The 15,728-nt window shown below is 39.1% G+C and overlaps 3 protein-coding genes and 1 pseudogene across 8 annotated transcripts in view; 3 read left to right on the top strand and 1 right to left on the bottom strand.

The window, feature by feature from the left end:
• Positions 1–15,728, top strand: part of CGNL1 (cingulin like 1) — a 526,252-nt gene that overhangs the window by 219,066 nt on the left and 291,458 nt on the right. The window lies entirely within an intron of this gene.
• Positions 1–15,728, top strand: part of TCF12 (transcription factor 12) — a 310,815-nt gene that overhangs the window by 219,026 nt on the left and 76,061 nt on the right. For all 5 annotated transcript variants that reach the window (XM_084877301.1, XM_084877299.1, XM_084877300.1 and 2 more), the window contains 2 exons: positions 464–599; positions 8,696–8,748. In XM_084877301.1, coding sequence (XP_084733427.1) covers positions 464–599; positions 8,696–8,748 — 189 coding nt within the window. The remainder of the gene's footprint in view (positions 1–463; positions 600–8,695; positions 8,749–15,728) is intronic.
• The window catches only part of LOC311619811 (histone-lysine N-methyltransferase SETMAR-like), a 136,466-nt gene continuing 121,646 nt past the window's right edge, over positions 909–15,728 (bottom strand). The window contains exon 2 of the mRNA XM_084878371.1: positions 909–2,099. Coding sequence (XP_084734497.1) covers positions 1,064–2,089 — 1,026 coding nt within the window. The 5' untranslated portion in view covers positions 2,090–2,099 and the 3' untranslated portion in view covers positions 909–1,063. The remainder of the gene's footprint in view (positions 2,100–15,728) is intronic.
• On the top strand, positions 2,975–3,717 carry LOC311620268 (peptidyl-prolyl cis-trans isomerase A-like; annotated as a pseudogene). The gene has a single exon. The product of its transcript is annotated as a peptidyl-prolyl cis-trans isomerase A-like (transcript).

The following is a 15,728-nucleotide window of genomic DNA, read 5'->3' as shown; positions in this document are numbered from 1 at the left end:
AGGAGACACTGTTGAAGGTGACACCTTATCTAATTACTGTTTAAGTATGGGAGTTTTTGGTGATTCCTACCAAAGGAATGGCTGGTCTTGAAAATACTGGTAGTCTTCAAACAATGAGAGCTATGCAGAAAGAGAATAGGAAAGGAACAGAATTGACACATATGTGGTCATGGAAGCATTCAAGCAAAGACTGGGTGACTTTTTTTTTTTAACATTCTTGATGGTGAATGGGTGGAGCCACATAGAAACTAAAATGTCTTTCAGCCTTAAGATTATATGGATCCACATAGTTATTTCCAGTGGTGGGGAAAAAGAAATATATGTTTGAACAAGTACTTATTGGATGCTTCTTAAATTCAAGACATTGTTGAAGGTACTATGAATAATTTAAAAGTATTGAAATTTTCAGGTTTGGGTCATTATCAGTGGGAACATAACTTGTTTCCTTTGCCTTGTCTTACAGTCTAGTCTCCTGAGACAAGATATAGGGCTTGGAAGCCCAGCGCAGCTGTCTTCTTCAGGAAAACCTGGGACGCCATACTACTCATTCTCCGCCACAAGTTCCAGGAGAAGACCACTCCATGACTCTGCAGCACTTGGTGAGTGTCTCACAGACAAACCCATCCTACAAATGCTTCTCCCCACCCTTAGTCTCTTCTGGCAAGAAATTTGATTTCTTGGGTATCACGTTGATATTGGGGCTTATTTACATAAAGTAATACATCTATTAGATATTTAATAAGCAATTTAATACTGTTGTTTGGTCATCAGTATAGGAGGGACTGAAAACTTAAAAATGGAACTAGTTTTTCCTCATAAACGTGTCTGCTCATATGTTTTTTCTGCTCATATCTTTTACTAAAATTGTCATAATGCTGAACAGTTTACAAAGTGGTTTTATATACATTCTCATCTCATCAATGCTAGGCAGTGGATACAATACTAGATTTAACATAAAACTTAGACTCAAAAGAGGACACATTCATATATTAGGTCTAGTAATAATTAATGTCGTTTTCTAATACTTTTTTAAATCGAATTTATTTAAACAGTACAACAAAATTTAATCAACAATATAGTTGCCGTTGTTTTCTACTACTTGTGCCCAATGCTCAGGAAGCATTTTAATCCCTCTGTTGTAAAATTCTTGTGATTTTGATGCAAAAAATTCGGTCAATGCATTTTTGAGGCATTCTTCATTATTAAATTTTTTTCCAAGAAGAAAGTTTTGCAAAGAACGAAACAAATGGTAATCGGAAGGGGCAATATCAGGAGAATATGCAGGTTGAGGGAGAACTTCCCATTCCAACTGGCGCAGTTTTTCAGCAGTGATTCTTGCAGTATGCGGTCGTGCGTTATCGTGGTGAAGAATTACGCCCTTCCGATTAATCAGCGCGGGTTCTTTTTCTCTTAAAGCTTGGGCTAACCTTTCCAATTGGGCACTATACACTGCACTTGTAATGGTTTGGGTAGATGGTAAAAGTTCATAATGAAGAATTCCTTTAAAATTCCACCAAACACACAACATCACTTTTTTCGCATGCAAGTCAGGTTTTGGCGTGGGCTGCGGAGCCTCATTTTTGTCCAACCATTGAGGCCGCCTTTTCAAATTAACATACAGCACCCATTCTTCATCTCCAGTAACAATTTGCTCTAAAAACGGCAAACGGTTTTGACGAGAGAGGAGCGAACTGCAAATTGTGACTCTTTGATTACGGTTGTTGTCGGTCAACTCATGAGGAACCCATTTTCCAAACTTTTGGACTTTGCCAAGTGCACGCAATTGATTGGAAATTGTTTTTTGTGAACAATTTAAAGTTGTCGCAAGCTCTTGTTGGGTAATTTGAGGATTTTGCACCAAAAGAGCTTGAAGAGCTTCTTGATCAAAATTGGACACACGGCCTCGACCACTCTTGTCATCTAACGAAAAATTTCCCTCGCGAAATTTCTCAAACCAACGCTGGCATTTTCTGGCGCTAACTGCATCTTGACCAAGAGCACTACAGATGTTTTTTGCAGCCTCACTTGCTTTTCTTCCTAATTGGAACTCGTAAAGCATGCAGTGCCGAATATGCTCTTCATCCGCCATCTTCTTAGCCCTAGTTTTGCAACAAAAACCAAACCAAACACAAACTTTTTCAAGCAAAACTTGTTAATTGCACTTCACACATTCTGTAGATACCACGTGTTTGAAGGTTATGTCAATACAAGTCAACGCCAAGCAAGATTTTAAACTAATGTTTAAAAACGACATTAATTATTACTAGATCCGATAATTAGTAGGTGACTTTCACAGAATAAAATTCAAGATTTTCTGACTCCAATTTTAATGTTCTTTGCATATTAATTGCTTCCACTCCCCACATTTTCTTAAAATGAGGTAAAAGTAAAAGTGTAAAATTAATCATATTAAAGTGTACAGACATATTAAAGTGCACAGTGGCATTTTGTATATTCACAATGCTGTTCAACTGTCATCTCTGTCTAGTTCTAAAACATCACCTTAAAAGGAAACACAGGCTGGCCACTGTTACTCAGTGGCTGAGCATTGACCTCTGAACCAGGAGGTCATTGTTTTCCAGTCAGGACACACGGCCAGGGTTACGGGCTTGATCCCAGGAGGTAGCCGGTCAGTGATTCTCTGTCATCATTAATGTTTCTGTCCCTCTCTTCTTCTCCCTTTCTTTCTCTATAATCAATAAAAACATTTTAAAAATAGCAAACCACATTTTAAAAGGCAAAAAAAAATAAAAGGCAGTACCTATGAAGCATTCAGCCCTCATTTTCTTTATGCGTTACCTATCCAAGCCAATCTATTTTGTTTTGCTACTTACAGCAAGTTTCAGGTGTATTCTGATGCCTTATCTAATCATTGTTTGTGGCATTTTTGGTGATTCCTACAAAAGAATCCTTTATACAGGAAAATTGAAGTTGTAAAGCATGTTTGTATTAAGTAGACCAGCTTGTAAAGAAATATATAGGCTAGGCTTTGCAGACGCCTTCATCCTGGAGCTGCCTGTGACCAGCCATGGTGAACCCCACCGTGTTCTTTGGCATTGCTGTTGATGGCGAGCCCTTGAGCCGCGTCTCCTTCGAGCTGTTCGCAGACAAAGTTCCAAAGACAGCAGAAAACTCCCATGCTCTGAGCACTGGGGAGAAAAGATTTGGTTATAAAGGTTCCTGCTTTCACAGAATTATTCCGGGATTTATGTGCCAGGGTGGTGACTTCACACGCCATAATGGTACAGGTGCCTCCATCTATGGGGAGAAATTTGAGGATGAGAACTTCATCCTAAAACATACAGGTCCTAGCATCTTGTTCATGGCAAATGCTGGACCTAACACAAACGGTTCAAGTTTTTCATCCTCATTGCCAAGCCTGAGTGTTTGGAGGGCAAGCACATGGTCTTCAGCCAGGTGAAGGACGGCATGGGTATTGTGACAGCCATGGAGTCCTTTGGGTCCAGGAATGGCAATACCAGCAAGATCACCATTGCTGACTGTGGACAGCTCTAGTAAATTTGACTTGTGTTTTATTTTAACCATCAGACCATTCCTTCTGTAGCTCAGGAGAGCACCTCTTCATCCCAATTCGTTTGGAATGTTCTATAATCTTTGTGTTCTTGCCACAGTTCATTGGGTTCCATAATTTCCTTACCCCTTCCCAGTCTAGCTGGATTGCAGAGTTAAGTTTATGATTATGAAATAAAAACTAAACAGTTGTCTGTCAAAAAAAGTAGATATAAATATAGTCTACCAAAATAAAGTATATCTGCCCTGGCCAGTATATTCAGTGGTTAGAGCATTGGCCTGCCCACTGATGGGTCTTGAGTTCTATTCTTAGTCAAGGGCATGTACCTGCGTGGCAGGTTCAATACCCAACCCCAATGAGGGCATGTGGGAAAGCAACTAATAGACGTGTCTCTCTCGCATCAATGTTTCTCTCTCCCTCTCCTTCCCATCCACTCTCTAAAAATCAAGGGAAAGAATATCCTCATGTGAGTATTAACAACAAAAAAGTATGTCATAGTTATTTATTCCACAAATATTTGTTGTCTGCTTCCAATTTATATATCTACCTCTGTCAAACAGATATTTTGGTGAAATATCCTTAGTTTCTGGGTCTAAAGTATGCTTTGAGGGTAACAAAGGGCATAATAATAGATTGTCATGTTCAGCAGAGAGCTGTGATTACATGTCCCTGCTCTTAGTATTGTGGATGATTTGTGAAAAAAATTAATTGTAAAGTATCTTTTCTCCATATCCACTTTTGTTTCCCACCAAATGAGTTAGGGTAGGAACGTTCATTTGAGTGTAGACATGTTATTGCCACTCTAGAAGAGAATTTGTTAGTATGTTACATGAGTGAACGTAACAAAAAATCATGCTCTACTTAAGTTTCTTACTAAATCCGCTTTTTAAACTCCCCTCACTCTGACAGTTTGTTTCTTCTTTTTATTTAACTACTAGATGCCCGGATTAGGTTGGAGTTCCCTTGGGGCATGAGGCGACCTGAGTGAGGGGCCTGTGGTGGTTTGCAGGCTGGTCACGCCTCCCCCCCCCCCCCCCCCCCCCCCACCCAAGCAGAGGTCCTGGTATCTGGGATTTATGTATCTTCTACAATTGAAACTTTGTAGCCTGGAGCAGAGCCAAGCCTCCTGCTTGCTCTGTGGTGGCTTCCATTTCTGTTAGGATTTATTTACCTTCTGTAATTGAAACTTTGTAGCCTTAAGTGGAGGCCAGGTCTGGCCAGGGTGTGCAGAAAGCTTGGCTTCCTCCATCACCGGGGAAACCCACACCTCCCTCCTGCTCTCTCGTGGCTGCAGCCATCTTGTTTGTGTTAATTTGCATACTTGCTCCTGATTGCTGGTGGGCGTGGCTTGTGGGTGTAGCAGAGTGATAGTTGATTTGCATATTGTTCTTTTATTAGATAGGATTTTCCTGACCTCACCCCATTTTAGCATTCTTCTCTTTCTTGCTTTCTTTCCATCCCTCCCTTTGAACCTCCTGCAGCCCCACTTCCTCCCTCCCATCGCCCTTCTCTCTCTTCATTTCCCCATGTCTGTCTCCTTCTTACTCCTTTCACTCTTACCCTCCCCATTTGTCCTTCCCTTGTGAGCCTGAACTCTGCCTCCCTCCTTCACTATTATTACCCTCCCTTGCTCTCTGCCATATTCAGTGGTTTCTCTTTTAAACCTTCCCCTTTCCTCTCTGGGACCTGCTTCCAGCCTCACCTGCGTGCACTTTGATATTAAAGCTTTTGTTGGGGGGAATTAACTACCAGCCCTGGCTAGGCCTTCACTGCCACTCCTTCTCCAGCCTCCCTGCTTCCGTCCTTCTCCTATTTCCTGCCTGGGATGCCTCAACTTCTAGTCAACAAAGTACACTTAACACATCAGCAACCTAACCCTGGCCAGTGTCTTTGGGATCCAGCCCTTGGGGACAAAAGTGGTACCCTCCTTAGTGTCCAACTTCTCCACAGCTAAGCTGTTGCTCCCATCCCAGCACTGGGCACCTGGCACAGCAAGGGTGGCCGAGGCCCATGCAGCCCAGGTGCTGCCAGCGCCTCCAACCTGGAAGGCCTCAGACTGTCCACCTCTCCGACCCAATGGCCTGGGCTAGGGGCCACCACCCTCCTCCCACATCTGGGCGGGGCTCCCCACTCCTCACCACCTGAGTCCGCCCCTTGCTGGGCCAGCTGCTCCGCCTCCCATGATCGCCACCCCCTCCCGTGTGCAGCCCCGTATTTCCTTCCCTTTTCCATTCCTGTGTCTTTTTCTTACTCCCTTTCTGTATTTCTGTTTCTCCTCTTGTTCTGTCTATATGCAGGCTTGCCTTCCTCTCCCTCTTCTTTCTTATCCTCTCCTATCATATCCTATCCTACCTACTCTGGGCCTTGCAGCTGCCTTCGCAAAGGACGGGGACACAGCCTGTTGAACAATCGTTATGTGACGCCGTCCTGAACAATTTGCATATTCCTCTTGTTGATATAGATTCTTCATTGTTATTTCTTAGTCTTAGTCACTCTTACTTGGCATTGCTGTTATTCATAAAATCTCAGAGTTAAAAGGACCTCAGAGATCATGTACACTAATCTCAGCATCTTCTTAAATTATTGAGATACTTTAGGCACTCAACATTATGCAAAACAGTATCTAACAAATACTCTGGTTTCTCTTTAGAGCACATAAATCTTTCACCTTTTACTAAAGATTTTCATAGAGAGGAACAATTCTGAGTTTTGAACCAATTTTTGAGGCCTTGAATCTGCAAGGTTAAAAAAAAAGTAACTATCCAATTTATAATCATTTTGCCAGATTTAATGTAAAGCTAATACTAATGGCTAAAATTCATGGTGTCACTCTCTGTAGGCACTGCCCTGACACTGTTTCGTGTATTATCTTATTACAAAGTAACTCCAGGAGGTGTAGCCCACTTTTCCATCTTAGGTATGAAGCTCAAGAGGTGAAGTGACTTGCCCACACTCACACAGTTGCTACATGATGAGTCTGAAGTTTTAATCCAGCCAGCTTCCTCTCTTAACTATGACACTTTGAACCCTTCTAAACGGAAGTGGGAATTCCAAAGTCATGATTTTAAATGTCACATTATGTATGTGATTGTATTGTGGCAACTAATGATGAAATTAAAATATAAATGAAAATGTTCTATTTAGTCCTAGACTAAATAGCAATATGTTCTAAGAATTACCCTATAATAGAATGATGGGCTTCAAACTAATAGGAGCAGTACATTGGACTCTCTTTGTTTAGAGTGGCTTTTGCTCAAGGGATGCTATATTAGTTGTGAAGAGTTGGGTTCTAGAAAAGCTTCATACAAAAAAGTGGAAATTTTGCCTGTAAATTTTATAAATATAGAGCGTGCCAGATGTTTATTTTTGGCACTTTAAGGACCTTTAGGCTGCTTGTTGGGTTAGTGACTTGGGTGCTAATGCATGCTTTTCCCCTTTTTATTGTATAAAATTTTTCCACATCCTACTTATAAAGTTGTGCTTTGTAACCTCCTGGGGTATTTACTGTAAAGATTCCTACTCTGCCCTAACCAATTTGGCCCAGCGGATAGAGTGTCAGCCTGCGGACTCAAGGAGCCCAGGTTCCATTCCAGTCAAGGGCATGTACCTTGGTTGCAGGCACATATCCAGTAAAGAGTGTGCAGGAGGCAGCTGCTCGATGTTTCTCACTCTCCCTTCTCTCTGTAAAAAATTAATAAAATATATTTTTAAAAGAAGATTCCACCCCGAATTTAAATGGGTTTCATCCTTTCTTAACTCCATGTCTTTCGGATCTTCTGTGACCCAGGAAAAGACCATGCTTGTTTAGATCCCATTTTTAGTTTTCAAAAATAAATTATACTTTACATTAGCTTTCTTCTGCTTTCTCTTTAATAGTGAACCCCTCCGAAAAATCCAGAATTTGATCCATTTTTTGCGAAATATTAGAAAGCTGTACTTATCACCCACCTTTTTTTTTTATATATAATAAATAAGAACAAGTTTTAAATTTTACAGATAGTAAAATTAAAATACCAAGCCCTGCGGGGACCGGTTTGGCTCAATGGATAGAGCGTCGGCCTGTGGACTGAAAGGTCCCGGGTTCGATTCCGGTCAAGGGCATGTACCTTGGTTGCAGGTACATCCCCAGTAGGGGGTGTGCAAGAGGCAACTGATGGATGATTCTCTCTCATCGATGTTTCTAACTCTCTATCCCTCTCTCTTCCTCTCTGTGAAAAATCAATAAAATATATTTAAAAATAAATAAATAAATAAATAAATAAAAAATAAAATAAAATACCAAGCCCTAACTGGTTTAGCTCAGTGGGTAGAGCGTCGGACCTGAGGACTGAAGGGTCCCAGGTTTAATTCCAGACAAGGGCATGTACCTTGGTTGCAGGCATATCTCTGGTAGGGGGTGTGCAGGAAGCAGCTGATTGATGTTTCTCTCTCATCGATGTTTCTAGCACTCTATCTCTCTCCCTTCCTCTCTGTAAAAAAATCAATAAAATATATATTTTTAAAAGTTTAAAATACCAAGTACGGCTGGGTAGGCATATGAAAGTATTCATGTTTTCATTTTTACTAATAAATCATTTATGTCTTAGAAATAAATATACTTCCTCTATATAGTTATTTCTTGGAAATAGATATAAACCAAGGGTAAATTGTACCGTAATTGGTGCTGAAGTTGCAGTTGTAACCACACATTTGTTAAAGTAAACTGGTTTCTCCGTGTGCTGTGGACACTACATTTATGTCTGCGTTAAGGAGTTATATTATGAAAATTGTCTCCTGCACAGAATACCCCTCTGCAAACGGAACTGAGATAAATGATGCAAAGTGCCTAGTGCAGAGCCCAGACGTAGTAATTGGTACTTAAGAAACATTAATTCCCTTTCCTCACACATGCTTATAGTTTGTTGTTTGTTTCTTATTTCACTTTGCTTGCCGTCATCTTTCCAAAGTTATGGGATATGTATTTCAGAATATTTCACTTCATTAGGACCTGTTCTGCACTGGGACCAGTTGTGAAGAATGAGCCTCCCATCCCTATATTCTCTTGCTTATTCCTAAATATTAGAAAACAAGAGAGGCAGTAGAAGGAAAATTTATTTCCTGTTCATTTGAAGTCTGATCTTTTCTAATACAACGCTGATGAAATATTCTGTTTTCCATGTGCAGATCCTTTGCAAGCAAAGAAAGTCAGAAAGGTGCCTCCTGGTTTGCCTTCTTCTGTAAGTACCCATTTTTTTGACTTTGTGGTAAACAAACTGATTTCGGATATTCAATATTTGCTGGCTATAAGGATATATTCGCCTGGTGTCATTAAGAACACTTCATGTAATCAGTTTGCTGCTTAAGGGAACCGTGGATTGAGATAAATCTGCATTTAATGTTAGGTTTTTAGATTTCTCTGGATGATTTGTAGCTTACTCATAGGCTTTTACCCCATGTCCCTGTCATTTGAATTCCCCTCTTGGGAAGAGGACTAGGCCAGTAGCTGTCAAAGAAGATCTCCTGTACAGGTCTTTTGATGTTTAATTAGTCATTATGTTGCTGAACAGGAGGACAGACAGAGATTAATAGCTGAGAATCTTAGAAATTTACATTTGTAATAATCCCAGTGGAGCTAAAGACATTAAGATTCGGAGGACATGTTCGGCTCAGCTTGCCTCAGTAGGACTGAGGTTATTAATATGCATAAATCACCAAGTCAGATGTTCATTGTGAAACCCTTGTGGATTTTAAAGCCTTCATTAAGCCTTTCCTAACTTCAGCCTAGCGTCAGGAAAGCTTTCAAGCAACTAGTTTGTTGATCCCTCTTTGCTCCAAAATGTATCCTTAGAGAATTAAGAGTGTTCGTGAAGGAGGCTGGAAAGATTTGGTGAACAATTATTAATGGTCATGGTAATCTAATGCTGTAGGGGTGTTTATGCTATTAAATATACTTTATTCTTTTAAAGAGTAAAAGTATTTGTAAATTAACCTACATCATAAATCCACCTACAATTTAAAAATCCCTGGTGTGAGGAGGGAAGATATTTTTTCCTTTCCCTTTGCTTAGAGCAAATAGGGAGTGGGGCCTCAATCCAAAAGCCTGGTAGGGTACATCTCTTTGTTGTGTAAATGGATGTTGGGCTTTTATTTGGCAGTACTTAACACACGGGCGCAGGTGCTGCTGGATGAGTCACCGCTCATCGAAGTATGCGCAGAATGGAATATCCGGCTTGGCAAGTCGTAATCTAGAAGGAGCAGCATGGGTTTGAGCTTTTCATATTTTACTGAGGCTGAAGTAGAGATAGAATCTTTTGGTTGTTTGCTTTCCTTCTTTCCTGTGTTCTTCTCCCGCCTTCTCTTCCATGTGATACATGAAAACTCAAATTTGAAATCCTCTTTGAAAATGAGTTCCAGATGGATCTGAGTTTTATGCAGCCTTGGGCAGCTGCGCTCTGAACCTGCAGCCTACCTGTAAGGTTGGATTGCAGCTGCAGGCATTCTTAAAAGCTTTTGCTTGCGCAAGCACTTGGGCCCACTAGAGGCTGAATAGCTGCTTGATAAACAAAATGAACACAATGCCTCAAATCATTATTCCGGAAGACAGACATTTTTTTTCAGCAGCAGCTAAAAATAGTTGGGCAATTTACATTTTAACAGTTGTGTACTATGCAGCGATAGGTGGTTCAACCATAGAACACATGATTTCTGCTAGATTAACAGAAATCATATTTAAAACTGACAGAATTGCTAAAATATGTAACTGGGCAATTTTCTTGTAATTTGTTGTTACAATTCTATAAGAATAGTAAAAGTTGAATTATCAATATTTAGTAGAATTAAACAGGTAAGGGGGAAAAAACACATTAGTACATATAGAATTCATCTATTTCTTCTTAATGTTAGGTCAGTTTTAAAAAACACCTTATTTTTAGTGTTTCATAGTTCTTTCATTTTTAAACCAAAGGGCAAAATGGACAGAACAGCCTGGAAGGAGAATAGATACTGGAGGTCACTAGCATTCCTAATTTTAACAGCATTCACCATATTGTCTCAGCTGTTCAGGAGGCGCTTCAGAAATGGAGAAATCCTGACAAAACCTTGATTCCTTTGAGAACCATTAGGAAATTTCACAACTCAAGCCTACTTATATATTGTATCACTAGCTACCTTATTTGGGATTTATTTGAGAGTTTTACAGAACAGAATAGAATTCAGTATTTTTAGTTCTGTATTTAACATCAACTTCAAACCTGATAATACGACTTTGAAACCATGCTGAAAATAGTATTTACACATATTGAATGCTATCATTAGGATATATATTGTAGATAATAAATGCCTTTTAATTATTGAAAGTGTATTTTAGATTGGATTCTATGTTGAAATCTCAGGTTTTTAAAAGAAATACATTTCTAAAATCTTTAAAAACAGATATCTTGGTAAATAATACCAAAATATACACTTCTGAGAACACAGTTAATGCTATTTATCTTTTCAGTGTCTAAAACAATGGGATTTAAAGACATGGTTTTCTATTTGAATGTTTTTTTCCTGAAATATTTGTAATTTAATTGTGTGATTTATTTTTAAATGAGTATAAAAATGAAAATGGGCTATGTATATTTTGTTTCATGATCACTTAGATATTATACTTCCCAAACTAAACGAGAAACTTGACAGTAACATCTCAGATTTTAAGGTTTGATGCTTATCCACTCTATCTTTAATCTGTAAAATACAGAGGTTACCTTTACTAAAGACACTGTGAAAGAGTTAGTGATAGGGGATCTCTGAGCATTTCCCATTGTGGTGACAGAAATGGTCTAAGTCCCAGAGAATGTTAAAATCGCAAGTTCCATTCTCAGGCCAATGTGAATCATTGTCTAATTTATATTGTGGCCAGGCAGTGTTAAAATAAAAGATAAGGTGCTTTGTCAGGTCCTCCGTGGAAAAGCCAAGTGTGTTAAGATGACAGAGGATCCTGGGCAAGTCCAGAAGGGAAAGTTACTGGCTTTAGCAAATGGAATGTGGTTTAAGTGAAAGGGAATGTCGGTTGGGAAATAGTCTAAAAGTCAGTTTCTCAGGGGAGAGGGTATTGCTTCGATTATTTGATCAGACCTAACAGTTAGTACCACTCAAAAAATAAATAATAGGCAGGGTAATTTACTACAGGCAAGGCACCGATAAACTACATAATCTGACCATAGAGCATTGGTGGGAGGCCTTTTCTTTTTGTAAGCCATGGCATTGTTATTTAGGTATTATAAATACAGACCTCAGTTCCTCTGTTCCTCTCTGCAGAACCACGGAATGGTAACTTCTCTCTGTGGATGAAGGCCCAATAAGGGTGTGTTGACATCATTAAAGCAGTATGTAAAATTAGGAGATTGATGTTTGCTCAAATCTACTGGCTCAGTTATTGATTGGTTGGTTGTATGACCAATCATAAAGTTATCCCTTAGAGTGGGAAATCTGAAGTTCCTTTCAGAAAATGCTAATTACTAAAGGTTTTAAAACTGATATGCTCAATACATAACCAGAAATTCACCCAGGCTGGGTGACTATTGATTGGAGTATAATGCTCTACACCAAAAGGTTGTGGATTTGATCCCTGGTTGGGGTGCATATGTGAGGCAGCTAATCAATGTTTCTCTCTTACATAGATGTATCTCTCTCTCTCTCTCTCTCTCTCTCTCTCTCTCTCTCTCTCTCTCTCTCTCTCTCTCTCTCTCTCTCCTCTGTCTTTCCCCTCCCACCCCCCGCCCACCCTGTTCTCCCTCCCTCCTCTCTAATAAAACTTATAAACATATCCTCGAGTGAGGATTTTTTTTTTTTTAAGTCATGAGGGGATCAATTTCTTCCTACTGATGAAGAGATGATATTCTTAAGCACATTTAATTTTTCTACTTGCTTCTCTAGATAGGTTGAAGTATTGAATAAGGTAGACCTTTATAGCAAAAACAGTAGAATGATGCTTAGTCATTGAGAATGTAAACATACACCCTTCAGGGAAGTTACTATCTAGTATGAGAAACAAGCAGTCTGTAAATTAATTACATTGCAATGAGACAAGTAAAGGTGAATACCTAGGGTTCTGGAAACATGGTTAGGCAGAACCAACCTGCTTTGGGAAGTACTAACGGCCTCAGGAGTTGACATTTGAGCTGTGTCTGGAAAGATGAGGAGCAATGCATGTTAGAGAAGAAGGAAAACACGCCAAACATGTGAAAAAGGCATAGAGATGTGAAAAAATAAACACACGCCCAAGCCACATCTAGAAGTACAGCATTACTGGATTCTTACCAAGTACAACCTTTGTACTTTTCCTATAGCAGATCCAGAGGATTAGGGAATACATAAAACCAGTCAAGATATGAAAGGGGATAAACACTCATGGCAATCTATCCTAGATAAAGGCCTAAAGTATGCTTGTGGCCAATAGATAATAGAAACAGTTGTGGTTAGTAAGGTTACTTGCGAGTCTTTCCAAAGGCTTGGGCAGTATTTTGACTTTGTGGGGTGTTTTCCTTTAGGATTCCTGAATCTCCCCTCCACTTCTCTAACCACCAACTCTAGTCTTTGTTCTTTGTACACTAGCTGTTTTTCATCTATATGAGATTTTTACTAAGATATAACAGTTAAGGAAATTTTGAAGCACTGGGTAGGGATTATAGGCAGTTGTGTTTTTTTCCTTAGTAATTTGTGAAAAATTGAAACATTTGCAATAATATATTTGTTAGCATCCTTTACAGACTCAGTGTCACTCTGTTAGAAGTGCAGGACTTATCAGGTGAGGATTTGTAGCCACTATCCTTTGTCATCTCAATGTTTAGTCTTGGTCACATAAATCTATGATAACTAATATACTCTTCTTACAAATAAAGAAATCAGACTCAGAGATACTCAGGAACTTGCCGAAGATCACACATAGAGCCAATTACAACCTAATTTAAGTCAAAGACCATTTTCTTTTTATTTGAATGCTAATATGTATTATGTATCTTGGTTTTACTCATAAAATATCCTGTTTCATATATTGAATTTAAAACATAGTTTATTCTTCCAATTATGTTTTTGTTGGTCAAATTTATTTTTTATTGGTTTTGTTGTTTAAGGACCTATCACCATCTAAAGCACATATGTCAAACACAAGGCCCGCGGGCCAAATCCAGCCCGCCAAGCCTTGCAATGTGGCCCGCACTGCGCTGTCATCACTGCACTCCGCTGTCAGTTTATGACATTGTCAGTTTATGACTGTTCAGTAAACCATTCAGCCCGCGATTTAGGCTGGATTTTAGATTTTGGCCCCTTCTCTGATTGAGTTCGACACCCCTAATCTAAAGGGTTGATGTAGAAAAAGCACAGACTTCCAGATAAGCAGATGATGGATTTTATCTGGCCTCAGCTTCTTTTTATTTTATAACCTTGAAGAAGTTGCTTTCAAATTATCTGAATACCAAGTTTTTATTTGTAAAAGGAAAATTAATGTTTATCTCAAATGGTAGTTTGAAGGCATTGTGTGCTAGGTGTAGAATAGACACTCAGTAACTATTCTTTATTTTTTGCTAGTTCCTACCACTAAAGTCTGAAATTCAAAGAAACTTTAGCATCTCATATTTACAAAATTTTGTTGAAAAGCAAGGAAATTTTTGAAAATATAAAGGATATATGAAAGATGCTGTTGTTGTTTAAAAGCATTCGTTTTCAGAAAAGAAACCTATGAAAGGAAGGAAAATGTGTTGAATCAAATTCTGCTGCCTAGAATTCATACTAATTATTATTTTCTGAACTATCAAAATCTTTTTTTCTTTCTTTCTTTCTTTCTTTTAATCATTGGTTGAATATTCTTGTGAGCCTCTGAAGCATTTCTCAGATGGAGAGAAGTATCTTTGCTTCTTATTCTTTAGTTTTTAACTTGGTATTAGTAATTCCAAACATATATCTATTTTTAAAATATGCTACAGACGATGCAGAATTCTGAAGTAAGAAAGAAGCAAGACATTTTCAGGGTTTTTATCACCTAAAACTAAACACCTAGACAAATTCTAGAATGCCTTTAGACAAATTTCTGAAGTTATATTCTGGTTATATTATAGCTTTTGAACATCATATCCTGGCAGTGCATCAAAATGGCATGTTTCAGTCATTTGAAAATAACTAGTTTGCAGCCCTATAAATAGGCTGATAACAGAATCTATTTGTTTTCTTTATCGAATGTTATTCTGTCCTTTGTCCTGTTTTTAAGTGTGTATATATTTTCCCACAAAAACCATTACAGCTTATCAGATAATTTCTTTGCTTTTCAGTTAAACTCTCAGAGTATATTTTACCATCCCAGCCATTAAGAAAAATATATTTTCCTAATTCTTTCTCCCTCACCCCCTGTAAGTTACTTAACTGTTTTTGAGATGAATCAAAGCAGCCTAGATTTCACCTTTTCTTGCTTTGTTACAGACAGGTACAGAGGTCTGTATCTTTTGGATTGGTAATTGGCTACAGTTTAAGAAATTATGCTTTCCATTTTCCCAAAACATTTATTTAATTGGAAGTGGCTTTTATTAAAATTTATTGACTTAGAGAGAGAAGAAAAAGAAGAAGGGAGGAGATGGGAAGGAGAGAGAGAGAAATCTATTTGTTGTTACACTTATTTATGCATTTACTAGAGGCCTGGTGCATGAAATTCATGCACTGGGGTGGCTGGGGGAGAGAGGTCCCTCAGCCTGGCCTGCTCCCTCTTGTAGGCCCTGAGGATCAGGCCTAAGCCGGCAGTCAGCCATCCCTCTTGCAGTCCAGGGTTCTTGCAGTCCAGGACCCATCTCTCCTTACTGCCCGCTACAGTGGAGGTGGGAGAGGCTCCTGCCACCACCACTGCACTCACCAGACATGAGCCTGGCTTCTGGTTGAGCAGTGCTCCTCCTGTGGGAGTGCACTTATCACCAGGGGGCAGCTCCTGTGTTGAGCATCTGCCCCCTCTTGGTCAGTACATGTCATAGCTACAAGTCGTTCCTGGTCCGTCCACTTTTAGGGTCAATTTGCATAATACCCTTTTATTATATAGGATTGGCTGATTCTTATATGTGCCCTTACCTAGGGATTGAACCTGCAACTTTGGCATATCCGGAAGACACTCAAACCAATTGAGTTATTCGGCCATGAGCGGAAATGGCTTGTTTTTTTAATTAATATGAATTTTGAGTCATTTTTAGTATTAAATTTG

This window comes from Pipistrellus hanaki (assembly GCF_964339955.1).
Source record: "Pipistrellus hanaki genome assembly, chromosome: 1".
Lineage (NCBI taxonomy): Eukaryota > Metazoa > Chordata > Mammalia > Chiroptera > Vespertilionidae > Pipistrellus > Pipistrellus hanaki.
This window is presented reverse-complemented; position numbering and strand designations above follow the sequence as displayed.